General features: G+C 44.6%; 1 protein-coding gene across 1 annotated transcript in view; it reads right to left on the bottom strand.

Annotated features, from left to right (window-relative positions):
- Positions 1-19,885, bottom strand: part of STAC (SH3 and cysteine rich domain) — a 111,163-nt gene that overhangs the window by 18,686 nt on the left and 72,592 nt on the right. The window contains exons 3-5 of the mRNA XM_060247602.1: positions 11,441-11,541; positions 4,954-5,035; positions 3,918-4,033 (exon numbers count right to left, since the gene is read on the bottom strand). Of these exons, the coding sequence (XP_060103585.1) occupies positions 3,918-4,033; positions 4,954-5,035; positions 11,441-11,541 (299 nt within the window). The remainder of the gene's footprint in view (positions 1-3,917; positions 4,034-4,953; positions 5,036-11,440; positions 11,542-19,885) is intronic.

Here is a 19,885-nt window from a genome sequence, read left to right as displayed (position 1 = left end):
CCCCTGGGAGGCTCTGTGAGTCATTGTGCAGACACAGATTGTATCCTCCAGCATTGTGGGTCAGGTCCCCCACTATTAAAGGAGGAGTGCATTATATTATTCTCACTTCACAAGTGCCACTGAAGTACTGGGCTTTATTTTCCTCCATTCACTTTAATATGTTACAGTAAGGGAGGGGAACACAGGACTAATGTCATTGCGTGGCCTGAACATGCTGTCTGTGATCCCAGTGACCTTATCCACTGAGAATAGTCTATCTGCATAGCTCCACCCCTTCATCTCCATAGCTCAATCCAAGTTTGTTTTCTGGTCACAGTAGGATAGGGGCTCCTAACATGGTGCCCATGAGAGCCATGGCATCCACCAACACCTTTCCTGGTGCCCACCAAAGGTCTTTAGAAAGAGGAAGGGGCCAGGTGGAGCTTTGTCTGCAGGGTTTCTAACTGACCAATGGAAAACTGATCAGCTGTTCAGATTCAAAACCACATTGCTTTGGCAACAACTACCTCTACAGCACAAGGATCTTCACTGCGTGGCTTAATATAAGCTGTGTGTTTGTATGTAAGAAAATATTTATAAACAATATGTCCATTTAGGCAACATTTCTGCCTGAAGTGTTAAAGGGTTACTATTAGAGTCATGCATGACTTCAAACCCTGATGTTTTGTTGCTGGCTCCGCCTCATGCAGCAGTCATTTTGTGGTTGTGCCAACAAGCCTGTGTCAGGATTCCATAAGTATCTGCAGGGTAAAAAAGGCTGATGATCCTGCTGGCATTAGGATGAGATGTAAGCTTAGAAAAGGAGTTGGATTTATACCCCACCTTCACTTGGGAGTCTCAGAGAGGCTTACAATCTCCTTCCCTTCCTCTTTCCACAACGGATACCCTGTGAGGTAGGTGGGGTGGAGAGAGGTCTTTGAGAACTGTGACTGACCCAAGGTCACGTAGCTGGCTACATGTAGAGGAGTGGGGAATCAAATCCAGTTTTCCAGATTATAGTCCACCACTCTGACTTCCTCACAGCTGGCTAGCTACTGGCTTGTGCAAATGTTACATATAGACATACAGAAAGGCATAGTGAATCTGTTGAACAGCTCAATTCAATGCTTGGTTACCTGGAAGTAAGCCCCATTTGTGGCAGTCTGGACCAAACAATCTTAGAACCGATCAGGGACAACTGCAGATACAGGGATGAACAAGCTAGTGTTTGGGGGAATGTTTAATACACCACTGGGTGCATCACTGTAATGTTTCAAAATAAGGCACTGGTTTGGAATGTTTTCCTGAACTCTTAACGATTCCTTGCAACCCTATATTCTTGTCATCTTAAGAGCATGCATCTTTTTCCAAAATAGATTGTGGTCTTAAGTGATAAACTCTTATGCGCAATCCATTACACGACAGCCTGACTTGCCAAGGAGTAAATTCCACAGCATATTGACATTCTGTGCTTACACCCACCACCCATCTGATCAGAATTTCAAGGCAAGCTGACAATATGTTCATGTTTTGTATGCTTGAGTAATCGTTCATTATTTAACGTAATATGTTACTGATATGGCAAGTGATAATTACATTTGTGGAAATTTTAGGAAGAAACCAAAAAAGGAAGGATCAATCACAACCTGCATTAAGCTAGTGCCCCTTGCGGGAAATATAAAACTGATCAAATAACCAAGCCTTTTCTGGAGGAGTATGCAGGCTTCCATACAAGTCTGTTCTGTAGGGAGGAATTCTGTGGCACACAGGGCCCCACATGGACATCTTGCCTTTGTCCTGCAAGGACTTGATATCTTTGGACCAGGAATAAGGGTTGCCAGGTCCTCCCTGGCCACTAGCATGGGATGGGAGGTAAGGTTGCCAGCTCCAGGTTGGGAAACTCCTGGAGATTTGTGGGTGGAGCCTGAGGAGGTCAGGAACTTCGATGGGGTACAATGCCATAGAGTCCACCCTCCAAAGCATCCATTTTGTCCAGAGAAACTGATCTCTGTAGTTTGGAGATGAGCTGTAAATCTGGAAGATCCCCAGGTCCCACCTGGAGCCTGGCATCCCTAGGCCATCTCTACTACAGCTATGTCCTCATCCCAGAAGTACAGGTGTGTGCGTATATGTGTGTGCATCTGCAAGCACCTGTGTGACACACCAAAGTCTCAAGAACTAAAGGTGCAGGCAGACTGAGGGGAAGGAGGGGATAATATCAAACTCAGAAAGCGATGACCTGATAGTGTGGTGGTTACAGTGCGCAACACCACCTGTATTGGATATAGGGAATCCATTTTGCAGAAGCAAGCATTTCAGCTGTTTTGAAACGGCTGGCTTCTCCATAATTATCAAAAATAGTTCTGGCCCTGTTTTGCCTTGTGGAATTTCAGTGTTCTAAATCAAACCTATAAAATAGGATTCCCCATCTGCTCCATTTCTGTTTCTCTCTCACGCAGCAGTATAAAAGATTGCCTTTTTTGTTCTGCTTCACGTATCAGCCAGATTCCATCACAGAATGGGGTTCGCTTCATAGTCTTATAATTTGAATTTTGTGCCTATAGTGCCACTCCTCTGACTCAGCTTCTTCAGTGGCTTGAAGGCCTCATACTCTCTTAAGTGATTTTGTCAGCCGGGCCTTCGGGGACTGCACTGGCTGCCGATAATATACCGAGTCCGGTACAAGGTGCTGGTTATTACCTTTAAAGCCCTATATGGTCTAGGACCTGCCTACCTTAGGGACCGTCTCTTCCCATATGTTCCCCAGAGAGTACTGCGATCTGGCTCCCAAAATCTTCTCGTAATCCCCGGACCTAAGGAGGCCCGGTTGAAGTCAACCAGGGACAGGGCCTTCTCAATAACAGCCCCTTGCTGGTGGAACCAGTTACCGGAAGAGGTCAGGGCCCTGCGGGATATCGGACAATTCCGCAGGGCCTGTAAGACAGTCCTCTTCCGGCACCAACTGACTAAAGTACCAAAAACTGAAGGAAGTGCTTGGATTGTACGTTGTCGACGGATGCACTGCTTTTAATGTTTTTAATGTTTTAATTTCTTAATTATGTAAATTGTTATTATATTTAAATTGAATTTTATGTTAGAATCTTTGTATTGTGAGCCACCCTGAGCCCGCCTTGGTGGGGTAGGGCGGGATATAAATCAAATAAATAATAATAATAATAATAATAATGTCTGGAAAGTCCTCCCAGAAAATCAGTAGGGTGGCATTTGTCTTTGGATTACTTCTCAAATTCCATGTTCTCACATAATATTTCGGTCCTTAGTCCAAATGAAACAAAGCCTAAATTTCAGTGTAAAAATTCTGAATAGTAAGCTATATTGCATTATAACTACTATATTTTTCTCCATTCTTCACCCAGGGAACCCAAGAGGGTTCTCATATGCTTCATTTCATCCTCACAATAATCTAGTGAGGCAAGTTAGGATGGGATAATGAGAGTGGCTGGTCCAAGGCCAACCATGGAAATAGTCTAAATATTCTAAATAATCAATAATATATTCTAAATAATCAATAATAAATAAACCAGCGAGCTTCATAGTAAAGTAAGGATTTGAACTTTGGGCTCATCAGTCATCGGCTGATACTCTCACCAACTGAATCTCAGAAGTGTGTCTAACATATTTGGCAGTGGAAAAGAAAGAGAGAAATTACCAGGGCTTTTTTTGTAGCAGGAACTCCTTTGCATATTAGGCCACACACCCCTGATATAGCCAATCCTCCAAGAGCTTAAGGGGCTCTTATCACAGGGTCTTCTTTAAGCTCTTGGAGGATTGGCAACATCAGGGGTGTGTGGCCTAATGTTCAAAGGAGTTCCTGCTACAAAAAAAGCCCTGGAAATTACTGAATGGAAAGACAACCACCCCCATTACCACATCAGGCAGTGGTGCACAAATCATGAGAAGAAGCAAAATATAGTTACAGAATTCCTCTTTGGTGAATCAGAACTACTCCCAGAACTGCCTTTCTTGGTTTTCTGGGCCAAGGAAGTTCCAAAGCGAAGTGTTTCATAGACAGGGTCGACCTTATTGCCACAAGCTACAAAAAAAAAAAGAAAAAAGACAGAAACACAGGTAAGCATCTAGGCAAACACTCAGCAGGTGCTCTTCCACCCTAATAAACAACATAACTTCTTTTCTAGATTCAAACCAGCTCTGCTCCTGAGCTGAGGACCCAAACAGAAGTTCAGCAGAGGGCCTGGTCTGAGAGCCTTGGTCTATAATGGGCATCTGAAAAAGCTCTGGGTAAAGGCATTATTTTGAGAAGGCAAAAGTGGTGGGGAGCAGAAAGGTGCTTAACCCTTCCCATATGCACCACTTTTCCTTTGCATTCCACTGTTGCTTTTCTCCAGCTGGGGGTTCTATATGTATAATCATCGGGGGGGGGGCAGAGGTTACTACTGCTGTTGCTGAGACAAAGGAAAGCTGTTCTATGGATTGCATCCCATGCTCCTTCTAAACAGTGGAGTCTTGTGAGCAAAAATTCTACTTCATGAGCTACTGGCATTAAAGTTGTGTGAGCTACTTGGCCACTGCATAAATTAGTTTGCTCTGGGGCCATCCTCACACAAAAATGTGTGAGCCAGAGGCTAAAAAACTGTGAGCTAGCTGGGAACACTGATTGTATCCCATAGGTCTCTTCCATCTGACCTCCTGCTACCACTTGCAATGGGACCCAACATTTTTCATCTGAAGCAGTCACATAATCTTGCTTCACATTAGAACTGTTTCTGCATTCATTTGAAATTCTTCTTTCTTGAGATCTTGATTAAACTTGAGTTGCCTCTCATCTCCCACAGTGGAGTTCACAGCTTCACATTCCTTTCATTAGTATGTCTTTAAGGAAATCAGTCCAAATTGTGCTGAAAGCAAGCATCACTAGCAGGTGGAACTGTTTGATGCCAGAATGCAGAGAACACCAAAAAAGAAAAGGAACCCCCTCCTCCCATCTACACTTACCAATAGGCATGACTTCTTTGATGCAGCCAAACTGCTCATGGATGAGTAGTGGAGAGCTGTAGTAACGCCGAAAACCCTTTGGCTAGAGGGAGAGAACATGAATGTAGGATGTGCATGTCATCCAACAGGGCTGAATAAATAAAAAACTGATGCAATGGGGTATATCTTAGCATTCTCCAAGCCAAGGAGCCTTCCTCTGGACTAAGGAGGTCTTCTCCAGCTTCAGTGGCTCTTTCTCTGATGGAAGAGCCACATAGACTGGAGGAAGGCTTCAAAGCTGAGCCAAAAGATGGGCATGTAATGAATAAATACATAACTATGGTTCAGGGGAGTGGTAGAATGGAGTAAGACCCATTTCAGTGATACTGTCTTCTAAATTCTCAGGTTCAGGGTCCTAAGGTGACATTTCATTTGCACACAGCATGTCCCTGAATTAGCATCACTTGTTTGTGTTAGCATAATCTGTAACCTGCCTGTGGAAATGGGAGCAGAAGTGTCAAAAGTGGGCTTGCAAAAACAATCCTCTGCAATAAGCCACCCCAATGTTTCATTTGGTATACTGATCATGCGAGTGATTTAATTAATTGATAAAAATATTTATACCCCACTTTCCCTCGGAACAAGGTGGCTGCTGCAGCATGTATGAAACTGTACTCCCGCATTCTGGACATATTGCATAGGATCCAAATCTTGGTTTTGCTTAATGGCAGGGCTTTTTTTTGTAGCAGGAACTCCTATGCATATTAGGCCACACCCCTCTTATGTAGCCAATCCTCCAAGAGCTTACAGGGCTCTTATTACAGGGCCTACTGTAAGCTCTTGGAGGATTGGTTACATCAGGGGTGTGTGGTCTAATATGCAAAGGAGTTCCTGCTACAAAACCCCCCTGTTTAACAGCATAATCTCATATTTCACTGACAAGTTACTCCTTGTTGCTGAATATGCATGAGACCCAATTAATGATGTTAGGCATACATTATAGCACTTCAGCATTGATATGGAGTAGAAATGTGGTTCATTTTTTAATGGAATGTAGGTTTCCTTTCCTGGTTGAGCCTTTGCCTGTCCCTTTGTAATCATGCCAATGAAGATATGGTTTATCGAATACATTTTTATCCTGCTCTTCCTCCAAGGATCTCAGAATGGTGTATGTGAGTCTCCTGTGCTCATTTTATCCTCACAACAGCCTGGTGAAGTGAGTAACCGAGAGAGTGGATGTCCCAAGGTCACCCAGTGGATGTCATTTCATAAGGGATTTGAACCCAAGTCTCTTGGAACCTAGCCCAATACTCTAATCACTATGCCATAGTGATGATTGAAACTAATAAGGTCTGGGTGGTTAATGTCAGGATGGGGGAGCTCTTGGGAGTCCTATGCACACTGCATAGGAAGAAACATGGGAGAGAACTGCAGTGCGATGCAATACCATGCTCAATATAAAATCTAGGATGTGTTTTGCATATCATCTTCAGGCCAATTTATTTAGGACAGAATCAGGCTCACTGCCTTGGATGTTATGAAATTGTTCCCCTTCTTTCTGGCCCCTGCGGATGCTTTGCACTGCTGTGATGCTCGCCTCCTCTGCCATCTGAACATGGAACTGCTAGTGGCAGAGTGTCACAGTGGAGGAAAACTTGAGGGGGGGCCATGTCACAGGATCCAAGCTACTGTGAGAGGATCTAGCTTTTGGGTCATAACTATGGTTGCCAACCTCCAGGTGGGGCCCAGAGTTCTCCCAGAATTACATCTGGTCTCCAAACCACAACAATCAGTTCCCCTGGAGAAATGGCTTCTTTGGAGCGAGCAATTTATGTAGGTTTGCCATGTTGGGGTCAGTAGGATCAGTGGGCAGGGGATGGGGCTTATCTTTCTGGGAGCAAGGAGAGAGAAGCAGGAAATAAACACGTGCTTAAGTCACCAGGAATTGCCTAAGTCACAAGGAATTGACATAGGCATGTCGGTGAAATGGGGGGTGGGGAGAAGCTCTGGTTGTTGGGCAGAACTCTATGGCAGGGGTGGCCAATGGTAGCTCTCCAGATGTTTTTGCCTACAACTCCCATCAGCCCCAGCCAGCATGGCCAATGTCTGGGGCTGATGGGAGTTGTAGGCAAAAACATCTGGAGAGCTACCGTTGGCCACCCCTGCTCTATGGTTTGAAGCTAGTGTTGCCCCTGATGTTACTGACGTGCCTACGTCACTTACTGGGTATGTAAGCCCATCACATTTATTTCCTGCTTCTTGTCCTTCTTGTCTGTTTTTTTTTGGGGGGGGGGCAATTCTTGCCACTGATTACTGAAACTTTATTTATTTTTTTATTTATTCGGGATTTGTATCCCGCCCTTCCCACGAGTGGCTCAGGGCGGCTTCCAACAATAACAATTTAACAATTTAAATATAAACAATTAAATACTTCACATTTAAACATTAAAACCAATACATTTCAATTCATAAAAACAATGCAGCTTAAAACCAATAACATATCATTTTATATAAACAGATGGCAGGCCAGTTACGTCAGGTTCCATCCCGGCTAGGTGTAGGCTAGCCGGAAGAGGGTCGTCTTACAGGCCCTGCGGAATTGAGCCAAGTCCCGCAGGGCCCTCACCTCTTCCGGCAGCTGATTCCACCAAGTGGGGGCCATAACGGAGAAAGCCCTATCTCGAGTGACTTTCAGGCGGGCTTCTTTTGGCCCGGGGATAGAGAGGAGATTTTGTGTTCCTGACCTCAGTGCTCTCTGGGGAACGTATGGGGAGAGACGGTCCCTCAGGTAGGCAGGTCCCAGGCCATATAGGGCTTTAAAGGTAATAACCAGCACCTTGTACCGGACTCGATACATCACTGGAAGCCAGTGCAGAGTCCGAAGACCCGGCCGAATGTGTCCCCACTTTGGGAGACCCAATAACAGCCGGGCCGCGGCATTCTGCACCAGCTGCAGCTTTCGAGTCCGGGACAGGGGCAGCCCCATGTAGAGGGCATTGCAGTAGTCCAACCTCGAGGTGACCGTAGCATGGATCACTGTTGCTAGGTCGTCGCGCTCCAGGAAGGGGGCCAGCTGCCTTGCCCGCCTAAGATGAAAAAATGCGGACTTGGCAGCGGCTGCTATCTGAGCCTCCATCTTTAAGGAAGGCTCCAACAGCACCCCCAAGCTCCTGACTCTGTCCGCCGCCATCAGCGGCGCACCGTCAAAAGCTGGCAGGGGGATCCCCCCCCCGGGCCGCGGCGACCCAAGCAAAGGACCTCTGTCTTCGTAGGATTTAGCTTCAGCCCACTCAGTCTGAGCCACTCAGCCACGGCCTGTAATGCCCGGTCCAGATTTTCCGGGGCGCAGACCGGCCAGCCGTCCATCAGTAGATAGAGCTGGGTGTCATCAGCATACTGGTGACACCCCAGCCCATACCTTCGGGCTATCTGGGCAAGAGGCCGCATGTAGATATTGAATAACATCGGGGAGAGAACCGCCCCCTGGGGCACACCACAATCAAGTGTGCGCCTCTGGGATAGCTCCCCCCCTACTGCGACCTTTTGTCCCCGACCTTCCAGGAAAGAGGAAAGCCACTGTAAGGCCAACCCCTGAATCCCCGCGTCGGCGAGGCGGCACGTCAGTAGCCGATGGTCGACCGTGTCGAACGCCGCCGACAGGTCTAACAGCATCAGCACCGCCGAGCCACCCCGATCCAGATGCCGTTGAAGGTCATCTACTAGGGCGACCAACACTGTCTCCGTCCCGTGTCCCGGGCGGAAGCCGGACTGAAATGGGTCAAGGATGGAAGTGTCCTCCAAGAAATTCTGTAATTGCATCGCCACTGCCCTCTCAATAAGTTTACCCAAAAAGGGCAAATTAGAAACCGGCCGATAATGTGCCAATTGGGCCGGATCTAAAGATGGTTTTTTTAGGAGGGGACGGACCACAGCCTCTTTGAGTGGCGTTGGAAAGTGCCCTTCCGTTAGGGATCTATTTATGATATCCCGCACAGGATATCTAAGATCCCCCTGGCAAGATTTAATAAGCCAGGAAGGGCATGGGTCCAATTTACAAGTTGTTGGGCGAGCCAATAAGAGAATCCTGTCAACTTCCTCCAGGCTGAGGGGTCTAAAGCCATCCAGAGTATAATCCGAAGACAGGCTCGGGGCCTCAGGTTCGCTAACTGTCTCCAAACTGGCAGGGGGGTCGGGGCGGAGTGACGCGATTTTATCCGCAAAAAATTTCGCAAAAGCCTCACAGCCGATTTCCAATTCAATAGAATTTAACCTGCCTTGTGGCAGCGTTGTAAGTCCTCTAATTATATCAAATAATTGTGCCGGGCGCGAAGTTGCGGACGCAATCTTAGCCGCAAAGAATACTCTCTTTGCGGATTTGATTGCCATCTCATAGGCCTTCAAACTCTCTCTATAAGATGTTCGGGTCACTTCGTCTCGAGTACGCCGCCATTGCCTCTCTAGTCGTCTGAGCTCCCGCTTTTGTTGCCGCAGCTCCCGGTTAAACCAGGGCGACGGTTTCGGGCGGGGGCGCAGAGGGCGCCTGGGTGCGATCTCCTCAATGGCCCTGGAGAGCCCATCGTTCCAGGACTCTACCAGATCATCCAGGGAATCGCCAGCGGGCCAGGTATCCCGTAGAGCCGTTAGGAACCGTTCCGGGTCCATCAGGCTCCGCGGGTGAGCTAAAATACGCTCTCCGCCTAAACAGGTTTTGGGTGACACCTCCATACGGGCCTTAAGGGCAAAGTGATCTGACCATGGCACTGCTTCTGTTGCAATATCAGTCACTGATATTCCGGCCACAAAGACCAGGTCTAACATGTGTCCCGCCTGATGAGTGAGTGATGACTAAGCAGGTCTGGGTGGTCAATGCCAGATGGTCAATGCCAAATTAGAAGGGAGCACTAACTGGAGAAGACCCTGATGCTGAGAAAGACAGAAGGCAAAAGAAAAAGGGGACGGCAAAAGATGAGATGGCTGGACAGCATTACTGGTGTAACTAACACGGATTTGAGCAGACTTCAGAGGATGGCAGAAGACAGGAGGGCCTGATGTGACTTTGCCCATGGGGTTGCAAAGAGTCGGACTCGTCTGTGCTACTGAACAACAACAAAAAAATTCTTGCCACGGAGAAGAGTACCCCACAGCCATTTCCCCCACTTTCTGATAGCTCTGAAGTGTGGGGAGGCGCTCCAAATCAGAGGATCCCCCAACTGGGGATTAACAACCCTAATTCTATGGCATTACATCCCCCCTCAAAACTTCTGGAATTTCCCAACCCAGCCTCAGCAACTCTGCTCATAACGTGTTCTAGCAACAAATTTCCCTGGAAAAGATCTGGAAAAACACACTGGGAATTGTCAAACTATTCTTTGTTACTCTGCTGGTTGTGTTTTTAAAAATAATCCTAATGCAACAAAGAACAATAAATGTCAAAATGATTTTTAAAAACTTCCCAGAATAAAAATCTTTCCCCAGGATGTTAAAAACGCTAAATAAAAAGAAAGAAAGGCCTGGCTAACTAGACTGTAATTATGCAAAGCTGATTGCTTGCATTAACCCCAGGTGCTTCATCTCTGCTCTTGGTCCCCAAGAAACAGGCCAAGGATTTGCCAGTCTTCATATCAGATCTGAACACAGAAAGCAATACTGGAAACTGGGCTGACTGCTCTGTGCAGCTTTCCTTTCCCACAGGATCCCATAGTACAATTCCTCTTATCCTCCCCTCTCAATTCATAAGAAATTGATGAAAAAAGGGATCCTCTCCCAACACCCACTCCTACTATTCATCAAAAGAAAGTGATCAGAATTTCAAGCACTAAAATGTCTATTACAAAACTTGCCTTGAGAGAGGAATTTGTTAACCAACCCACTAAAACCCCCCCAGTGGTCTCTATTTCCCAAATGGAATTAAGCAATGCAGAAAAGGAAACTTGGGTCTTGCTTCTTGCATCTTAGTTTAGCATCTGGCCCTACCTTTTTATGAAGTGAAGCAGGCCGAAAAAAAAATTAAAATAAAACTGATTTCAGTTTGTGAGTCCTCAAATGATCCCCAATTTGTTAAAGCACTTGAATTTTAAAATTGTGGGAGACTGAATACTTCTAAGTAGGTTACTGAATTCAAGGTGGGGTTTTTTCCACAGCAGAATTACACCGGATCTCCTAACTATAGAGATCAGTTCCCCTTGAGGAAATGGCAGCTTCGGAGGGTGGATTGTATGACATCACATCTTCCCTGAGCTCCCTCCCATCCTCAAACTCTGCCCTCTGCAGGAACTTCCCACAAATCTCTAGGAATTTCTCAAACCAGAATTGGCAATCCTATATCCTAAAGCAGGAAGTCTTAAACCTTCGGTCCCTGTGGCAAAAAAAGGAAGGGATTTCAGACTTATTCACCTCACAAATGTCAAAGCAAAGACAGCAGTGAAAAAGGGACCTGCTAGGTCATATCCCTTGCTTAGCCTGGATTGGGGTTGCATTTGGCTCAGTTCATGACACGTGATTGGCTTACCAGTTTGCCCATACAGCGTTGTTGTCCAGTGCTCTCTGCGCATTTGTGGTGAATGCTCAGCTTACAGGCCTTGCAACGCAGTCCATGTTTGGCATTCGTCCCTGTTTGAGGAACAATTTAATAACAGAACATCAATAGTTTCCATGCATTCCCCAAGTGACCTGGCTGAACAGCTCAAGTGGGTTCCAGATTGCCAATGCTGTACACACTTCCTAACCTTCTTGCCTCTGTGCAGAATTCCCTTAACAAGATTTTATTTCAAGACGCTTTTTATTTTTTAAAAAAACAAAGCAATTTAATGGGGGTGGGGGGGAGCTGAAAGGCCTGTTCTTCTGCAAACAATCTTTTCATTTCACCATGAAGAAGCAGAAAAAACACATTGTTGGATATTCATCTGCTCTCAAAGGATGGCAATGGATAGTAAATTTTAAAAAAGAAAAATAGAAAATGTGAAATGCAATCTTTTAAAATGTCTTGGCCTTGACTGTGGTAGTACCAGGCATCAAGGAACTGGGCATGAGTAGGAATGTGCAGAGAACAATTATGTGCTGGACTACCAGGCAACATTCAAGACTGCACATTTCCATCATCATCATCATCATGAGATGGATGGGAAGGGTCACACTCAGCTGTGCCATGCAGTTAAATGATCCCCATCCCAAAGCTGGATCCTGTTCCCACTGATCTGCACCAGCATTTTCATGTGTAGACAGGATTATCTACACACAGCAGAATCCAGTGCAAATTGATGCAAGTGGATCTTTGGATCTACTGCTTGAACAGTAAACAGTAAGGCACTTGCATGTTGCTAGATGGGGGCTGGTTGTTTCTTGATCACGTCAGTACCTGCCAATCCAATGACTTTGCAATTAGACTGTCATGTTTCATACAGCCATAGGTTAAGGAAATTTTTGGGTTGGTATAATTAAGATAAGCTAAATCTACAACATGTGAACACTGTTTCAGTATAGATAGTACTGATTACCTTTTCCTTTCCTTTTATCTGATTAAAGCTCATTGACTCAAAGTCCTGAGCAGTAAAAAACCCCATCTGATAAAGAACTTCATCTGGAAACAAAACTAAACCAATAGAAACATCTTGCAATATTAAGGGTAAGGTTTGAAAATCTGTCAGATAAAAGGAAGAAAGCTAACTTGTGATGAAACAAAGATGAAGAATTATCTAGGTGCTGTGTTAAACTATTTCTAAGGCTAACTCCAACAAAATAGATATTAAAGTACCAATTCTCCTCTGAGGACAATCACAAAGGCGGTCTGAGTAAGGAATCTTTCTTAATCCTCCCTTCATAACAGGGGTGGGATGCTCATTCAGTCAAGATAATAAGATAGCTCTGAAGTAATTTGGGATAGTTAGACAAAATGCATAGGAGGGCAGCAATTTTCGTGGAGAAATTAAAAAAAAAATACAGAAGAGCAAATCCTGAAGGCACAAGATCATATGCTCAAATAATCCCTTTCTTGGATAGTCTTAACAGCTGCAGGTAGTACTGATTTTCATGTTTGCTTAATTTTTCTATTTACCTTTTTAGTCAGTCCTATCTCCCAAATTATGTATGAATGACAACGGGGAGGGTGGGGATCAATAGGGAAATCCTGTGTGTTTATTTAAAATAAATCTTGGTAAACACACATAGGATTGGACTACAGTTCCAGCAGAAGAGACTGAAAAGGCTGCAATGCAGAATAATGTACAACATGGAACACCTTGCTATTTTGTCTGTTAAGCTCCTATGCCTTTAACAGCTGTATGGCCAAGCAGAAATTCACCAGATGTTGCCCCACCCAACTGCATCAGTATACTGGAAAAATCTTTACCTGTTTAATTCCTATCTGTTTGGCACAGGGGCCCTTGGAGTATATGGCAATGACCGTAGCTATTTTAAAAAACCTTTCTGTACTAAAACAGAACTCTGTAACTAAAATATCTCAGCTTAAGAAAACACTATTTTGACTCTTCTAGCACCTGTTCCCAAATCTGTACTGTGCTGTTAACATTATACAACTCACCCATTTTAAAACACCCTTCTCCCTCCCACACTCCAAATGTCCGGGCATTTTGAGAGTTCATTATAGCTGAGAGCAGCCAGCTGTTTATTTTATTGAGTGATATAGTAATGTTACACAACACATGGAGTGATCATTTAGGGAATAATGGCAAATTATTAACTAAAAAGACATTTTTAACTATTATGAGGCTTAGATGACATTCACCTCTATCCATCAGGCCTAGTTTACACAAAGAGCCGAGGTGGCAGTAAAATGGACTATCCCACTTCAGACTATTTGTAGCTGAATCACAGGATTTACGGTTTCTTCATACAAATAAAAAAAATGTTCTGCATTGAACACAGTGGGATTACAAACATTCATCCTACTAATAACCTTGTAGTCTGTGGTCCGAATCACATTACAAAGTCCTTGTGGCTACCACTTGGAGCTTTGAATAACATGTGTGTTAGGAGTTCTGGACATCATTATTGTGACCCAAAACAACTTGAGGGAAACATGGAACACCCAGCAAATGCATAATCCAAAGTCCTCGTTGTGGTCACAACAAGGCCTTTGTACTGCGTGAATGGGCTCTACCTCATCTGCTATGCTCATGTGAACAAGGCTACAGAACTAAGTTCGCAAACAAGTACATAAAACCTTGCTTTCCAATACATGTTTTTCTACTGCTTAACTCTACACAAAAGACAACATGATTTTGAACATACATTTTAATGTAGTAGTAGCATAGCATCTGTATTCTAAAGATTAATGTAGTAGTAAAATAACATCTGAATTCTAAAAAATTCAACAAAAATATGATTTTACAAGATTGAAGTGGCTGTACAATGTCTCAACATTACATTGTCCACATCTCAATAAATCTCCTTGCAAATTAGTAGCAGCTCATCTATAGTGAATTAATTTTGACAGCAGTGTGATATCCTAAATCCTTTTATACCAGTCTGCTAAAGGAAGGGGATATATTTTCTTCCAACAGGAGACTGTACACATAATGAACTGTGGTAATTAAATCCAACATAACTTCTAAATCCTCCTCATAAATTAGACTTTTGAGAAGACCCAATAAAAGGACCCTAGGGTCTTGTGGAAGATTATATCCCATAACATTGGTAATTAATTCCAAAACTTCCAAACAGTTTCTATTATTGCACCTTGCCAGAATATATGTGGAAAAGCCACTCCAATCCCTTACAGCAAGAGATATTTAATCACTGGTTAGCTGTACAGCTTAACTGATAAGATGTCAAATGTCACTGGGACCTATGAAAAATGTCCCTTACTAATGTTAAGTCTGATGATATTAGGCTAGAGAAGGTTCTTGACCAAATTTATCCCCAGCTTCTTGACCAAATTCATCCCCATCTATTCTTAAAGCTCCATTGTGTTTTCTTCAGAAACTAGGCTTCCCAAACCTCCCGCCCTCCCCAGGATTTCCACCCTCTTCCTGTATCGGACCCGGTACGTAACTGGCAGCCAGTGCAGTTCACGCAGCCCCGGCTGTATATGCTCCCATTTCAGGAGTCCTAATAACAGCCTGGCCGCTGCGTTCTGCACTAGCTGCAGCTTCCGGGTTCGACACAAAGGCAGCCCCATGTAGAGGGCATTGCAGTAGTCTAGTCTTGAGGTGACCGTCGCATGGATCACTGTTGCCAGGTCCCGACGCTCCAGGAAAGGAGCCAACTGCCTTGCCCGCTTCAGGTGGAAAAATGCCGACTTGGCAGTGGCCGCTATCTGGGCCTCCATTGATAGTGAAGGCTCCAGTAGGACTCCCAGGCTCTTGACCCGGCTCGCCGCTTCCAGCGGCACACCGTCAGAAACCGGGAGAGGTATTTCCCTTCCCAGAGCGCCGCGCCCCACGCAAAGGACCTCTGTCTTCGTCGGATTCAGTTTCAACCCACTCAGCCTAAGCCAAGTTGCCACGGCCTGCAGTGCCCGGTCTAAATTCACTGGGACGTAGTCAGGCCGGCCATCCATTAGCAGATAGAGCTGGGTGTCATCCGCATATTGATGACAACCCAGTCCAAAACTCCGGGCAATCTGGGCAAGGGGGCGCATGTAGATGTTAAATAACATCGGGGAGAGAACTGCTCCCTGAGGCACCCCACAATCTAGTGTGCGCCTCCGGGAGAGCTCTCCCCCGATTGCCACCCTTTGTCCCCGACCTTTGAGGAAGGAGGAAAGCCATTGTAGGGCCAGCCCCCTAATCCCTATGTCGGCGAGGCGGCGGGTCAGTAGCCGATGGTCGACCGTGTCGAACGCTGCCGACAGGTCTAACAACATCAGCACCGCCACGCCACCTCGATCCAGTTGCCGCTGGAGGTCATCTGCCAAGGCGACCAGCACTGTCTCCGTCCCGTGGCCCGGGCGAAAGCCGGACAGGCAAGGGTCTAGGACGGAAGCTTAGCTTAGCTTAGCTTCTGAAAATCTGCTTAGCTTCTGAAATCTGACAAGATCAGGCCAGCATAGGCCATCCAGATTAGGGCATTTGAAAATACTTCCTAGACACAATATGTCAGCTTGCTAACTTAAAAAAATGGCTGATCATGCAAGAGGCCACATATGTGAGCAGTGTAACACAGGAGAAAGGACCTCAAAGGGACTGCAAACCGCTTGGTCACTAGAAAAAAACCCTCATATCTTGTAATTTTATTTTTGCCAAAAGAGGAACTGAAAGCCTGCACAAGACTCTTCCTTTGATGCAACGGCTGTTTCCATTCGACAGCAATCCCTTTTTGTTGACTTACTGAGCACCCCCGTGGAGAGATTCCTCCTCCCAATTCTTTCACCAGAGGGCTTTTTGCCATTTTTTTAAATAGGTAGTATGACACTATAGTGATAGACATCAAGGGCAAAAGTGCTGCTGGGGGAGGGAATGGCAGGCCAAGGGCATGTTAGTGAGTAGGTGTTGAAATCTCCATCTTCTGATCCACCTTTTAGGTGACCAGTTTTGACACCAATATTTCTGTAAAGACAGGATTCAAAGCAGGTCACGAAAACATCCAGATGAAGTAGAGGGAACTACAGGAGGTGCCAGAAGGAGAATAATATTGTGTAAGTGCTCTGAAAAACCTCATGGCAGGTAGAGAAGTGGGTAGTGGTGGTGGAGCAGCTTCTCAGTATGAAAGCAGCTCATTAAGTGAAAATGAGTTACATGACCCGTTAATTAACATGAGTGATAAATTACCTAACCCAGTTTACAGAGAAGTTAAGCTCACAAGCGTTTCTCAGACCATGACAAGGTGACATGGTCTAAAAACCAGCTCCTCTCCACTCTGATCTCTATTGATCATACTGGGTCTGATAACTACCCAATGAAGTATTTTGGACAGGGCAGTCAATAAGCAGGTAAAAAATTTTTTAGCCTCATTAAAATGATTACTCAGGAATAAAAGCATTGCTTTTTCCAAGAGACCAAGACCTGAAAATGCTATTGTGTAGCACTCAGAGAAGTATGTTAAATTGGTTTTTTCATATTAATAATAACATTTTTACTTAGAAATGTGTATCTAGACCAACTTACACTTCACAAGCTAAGTTTATTTGAAGGCTGGTAGTTCATGAGGTATGCTGGCTTGCTTAAAATTAGAATGGGAGAAGCCAAACAGTCATGAAACTTGACAGAGGCACTCAGGAGCAGGGAACCAATCAGAGTTCCCCAAACTGCATTCACTGCTGCACACAAACAATTTGGAAACCCTAGTAGCTCAAGGCACTTGCCACACACTTCTAGGGTTTCCAAGGTCTCTGCTCTCAATGTGTGAGAGATTTTGGGAGGAAGGCACAGGAAAGAAAAGCACTGATCAGCATTGTAACACCACTATCAATATTTTACCCAGAAGTGGGATCATTACACTCTACGAATTCCCCCAAACTTGTGGGATCTTCCTTGAGCATCATGATGTAATTTCTAGGTAAAACCTAGAGACTGATTGGCCTCTATCCCCTTGCCACTTTCCTCACAATGATCGTCCAAACTATGGTGGGGCCCAGGAAGTCTCCCATTATCCAAGATAAACTGGCAACCCTCCACATGGCCCGCCCACCCATCTTGGTCAAACAGGACAGTGTTTAACAATGCATACTAAATAGGTACACTTGTGCCATGAAGGCCACTGTTAGAACTGTTTGCTTGTGTGTGTGTGTGTGTGTGTGTATATATGTATATATAAAGGAGAGATAAGGAGGACACTTGGGGTAAAGAAAGATGTGCCACTTAAAGAGCATTCTCCAAAGATTATTTTCCTACAGAATGAAGTCATCCCTCCTGTCACCACTTATGTGACAGACAAACATAGAGAAGCCTGAGCACTGGATCTCCCCCCAGTTCTGTCCCTTCAATTCTGAGTCAGGCAATTTGCCTTTTTCAATTTAAATGGCATATACATATTTATGTGCACTTACAAATGCCTGGGGGGAAAAAGCTGCAAACGACTTGGAGACTGGATGTGGCTTCATGATACAGGCATCAGCTAATTAAAATTTGCCCTACTGCTCTCTCTCTCCATACCTTTAACCTTATCCAGTGTACATATATGTGGCAGAAAGTCCCATTTAACACACTAGGACTTCCTGCTGGGTAAGGGAGGTGTGAAATTTTGCTCACCTGTCTCTCAGGCCCTGTAACAATCCAGACCACAAATGGAAATAAAAAATGCCTGGCAAACACTGAAGGTTTTCATCTGGTGCATAAATTCAACAAGTTGGCACTAGGTAAAGGCACTCCACAGTTAAAAAGCCACGACAGAAAGATCCTAATATGTGGTTGCCACCCAACATACCTCCAAAGTTGGGGAGACACAGAACAAAGCCGTACATACTGACTTGAACTCTCTCTCTCTCTCTGTATATGTGTGACTCTTAGGAGAGTTAGAACAAAGCAGTAGACAAGTTGCACCTTTAAGGCCAACTGTTTTATTCAGAATGTAAGCTTTCGTATGTTCTTAAGCAGACTTCATCAAACAAAACTGGAATGGCAAGCCATCTTTAAATATAGAGAAATTGGGCAGTGAGTTGGTATGTAGAGTCATGAGAATGTTTTTAGCAGATTAAAAGAATCACAAATTGGGGTCTGTGTTTGTTTGGTATTCTTAACTGGGCTATAACAGCAGTGGAGGGTGATAAAAAGCAGACATGTCATAGGTGTGAAGTGCCATAAATCTGGGTGCCATTCTGGCTTCTTAGTTGTGGGTTTAAATGCAGGGCAGTTTTGTCTGATGAAGACTGCTTAAGAGCATACGAAAGCTTACGTTCTAAATAAAACTTAGTTGGTCTTAACGGTACAACGTGTCTACTGCTTTGTTCTAACTCTCCTAAGAGTCACACATTTACATACAGAGAGAGAGAGAGAGAGAGTTCAAGTCAGTCTACTGCTTTGTTCTATTGCTTCAGACCAACACGGCTGCCCACTTGGATCTATCTTAGAAGAGTTGATAGACCTTCAAGGACTGTGGTTCCAGACTATCAAAGTCTTTCAAGGTAAGGACCAGCACTTTGAAATGTGCCCAGAAATGTCAGTGAGTGGAGTTATTTTAAGACTGGCAGGATACATTCTTTATATCCTATAATGTTTTGATGCCATGCTCTGAAGCTTCTGAACAGTCTTCAAGGCAAGCTCCATGTAGAGCACATTACAATGATTTAAACGGCATGCATTCAGAACATGGATAACTCTTGGCAAGTCACTTATTCCAAGAATGGCTATAGCTGATAAATCTAATGGAACTGATTTAAACCAAAACTGGAGTTGTCCACCAGCAGACCTTTCCTAAGCTAACTCAGAGCTCAAAATATGAGGTTTTGTTAAACTCTGGACTTGAAACCAAAGATATGTGCATTGACAGATGATTCAAACTACCTCTGCCATTTTCAAATTGGCACATGTATAGGCACTTCCTATGTGCACAGTACCAGCTATCACATATCTACACCTATAAACAAGCCTACACATATGATTTGTCTCAAAGCCAGAATTATCATTCTGCTTTTGGGACAACTCGTTTGCAGACATAGAAGCTGTAAGTCACAACCTCCTCAGCAGAATGAAATACAAAATGTGCCGATTCCTTAACACTGTTGCTGAATGCCATTTGTGACCCATGGGTACAAAAGCACCATTTTCAGAAAGAGGACTGTCATTGCAGATGTACACCGAGGTCTAAAGGGAACCTTTGCAAACTGAAATAGAATTGCCTTTAACAGCTGAAATATTTTTAACTGTGCAGTCTGAGGTGTAAGCTTCATAAGCCTGGGAACAGTTTTTACTGTGTGTCTAACTTCCCCCAAGAGAGGAAGGGGGGGGGGGGCACAAATAATTTTTTCATGAATGCAGTAATTTCCATTTCACTGTCACTTCTTCTTGCCTAACAAAAAAGGGTACTTCTCACTCATGTATTTTTAGGAAAGATTATGTTC

Source organism: Heteronotia binoei, chromosome 10 (assembly GCF_032191835.1).
Source record: "Heteronotia binoei isolate CCM8104 ecotype False Entrance Well chromosome 10, APGP_CSIRO_Hbin_v1, whole genome shotgun sequence".
Lineage (NCBI taxonomy): Eukaryota > Metazoa > Chordata > Lepidosauria > Squamata > Gekkonidae > Heteronotia > Heteronotia binoei.
The sequence above is the reverse complement of the archived record's forward strand: the minus strand, read 5'-3'. Positions and strand labels throughout refer to the sequence as shown.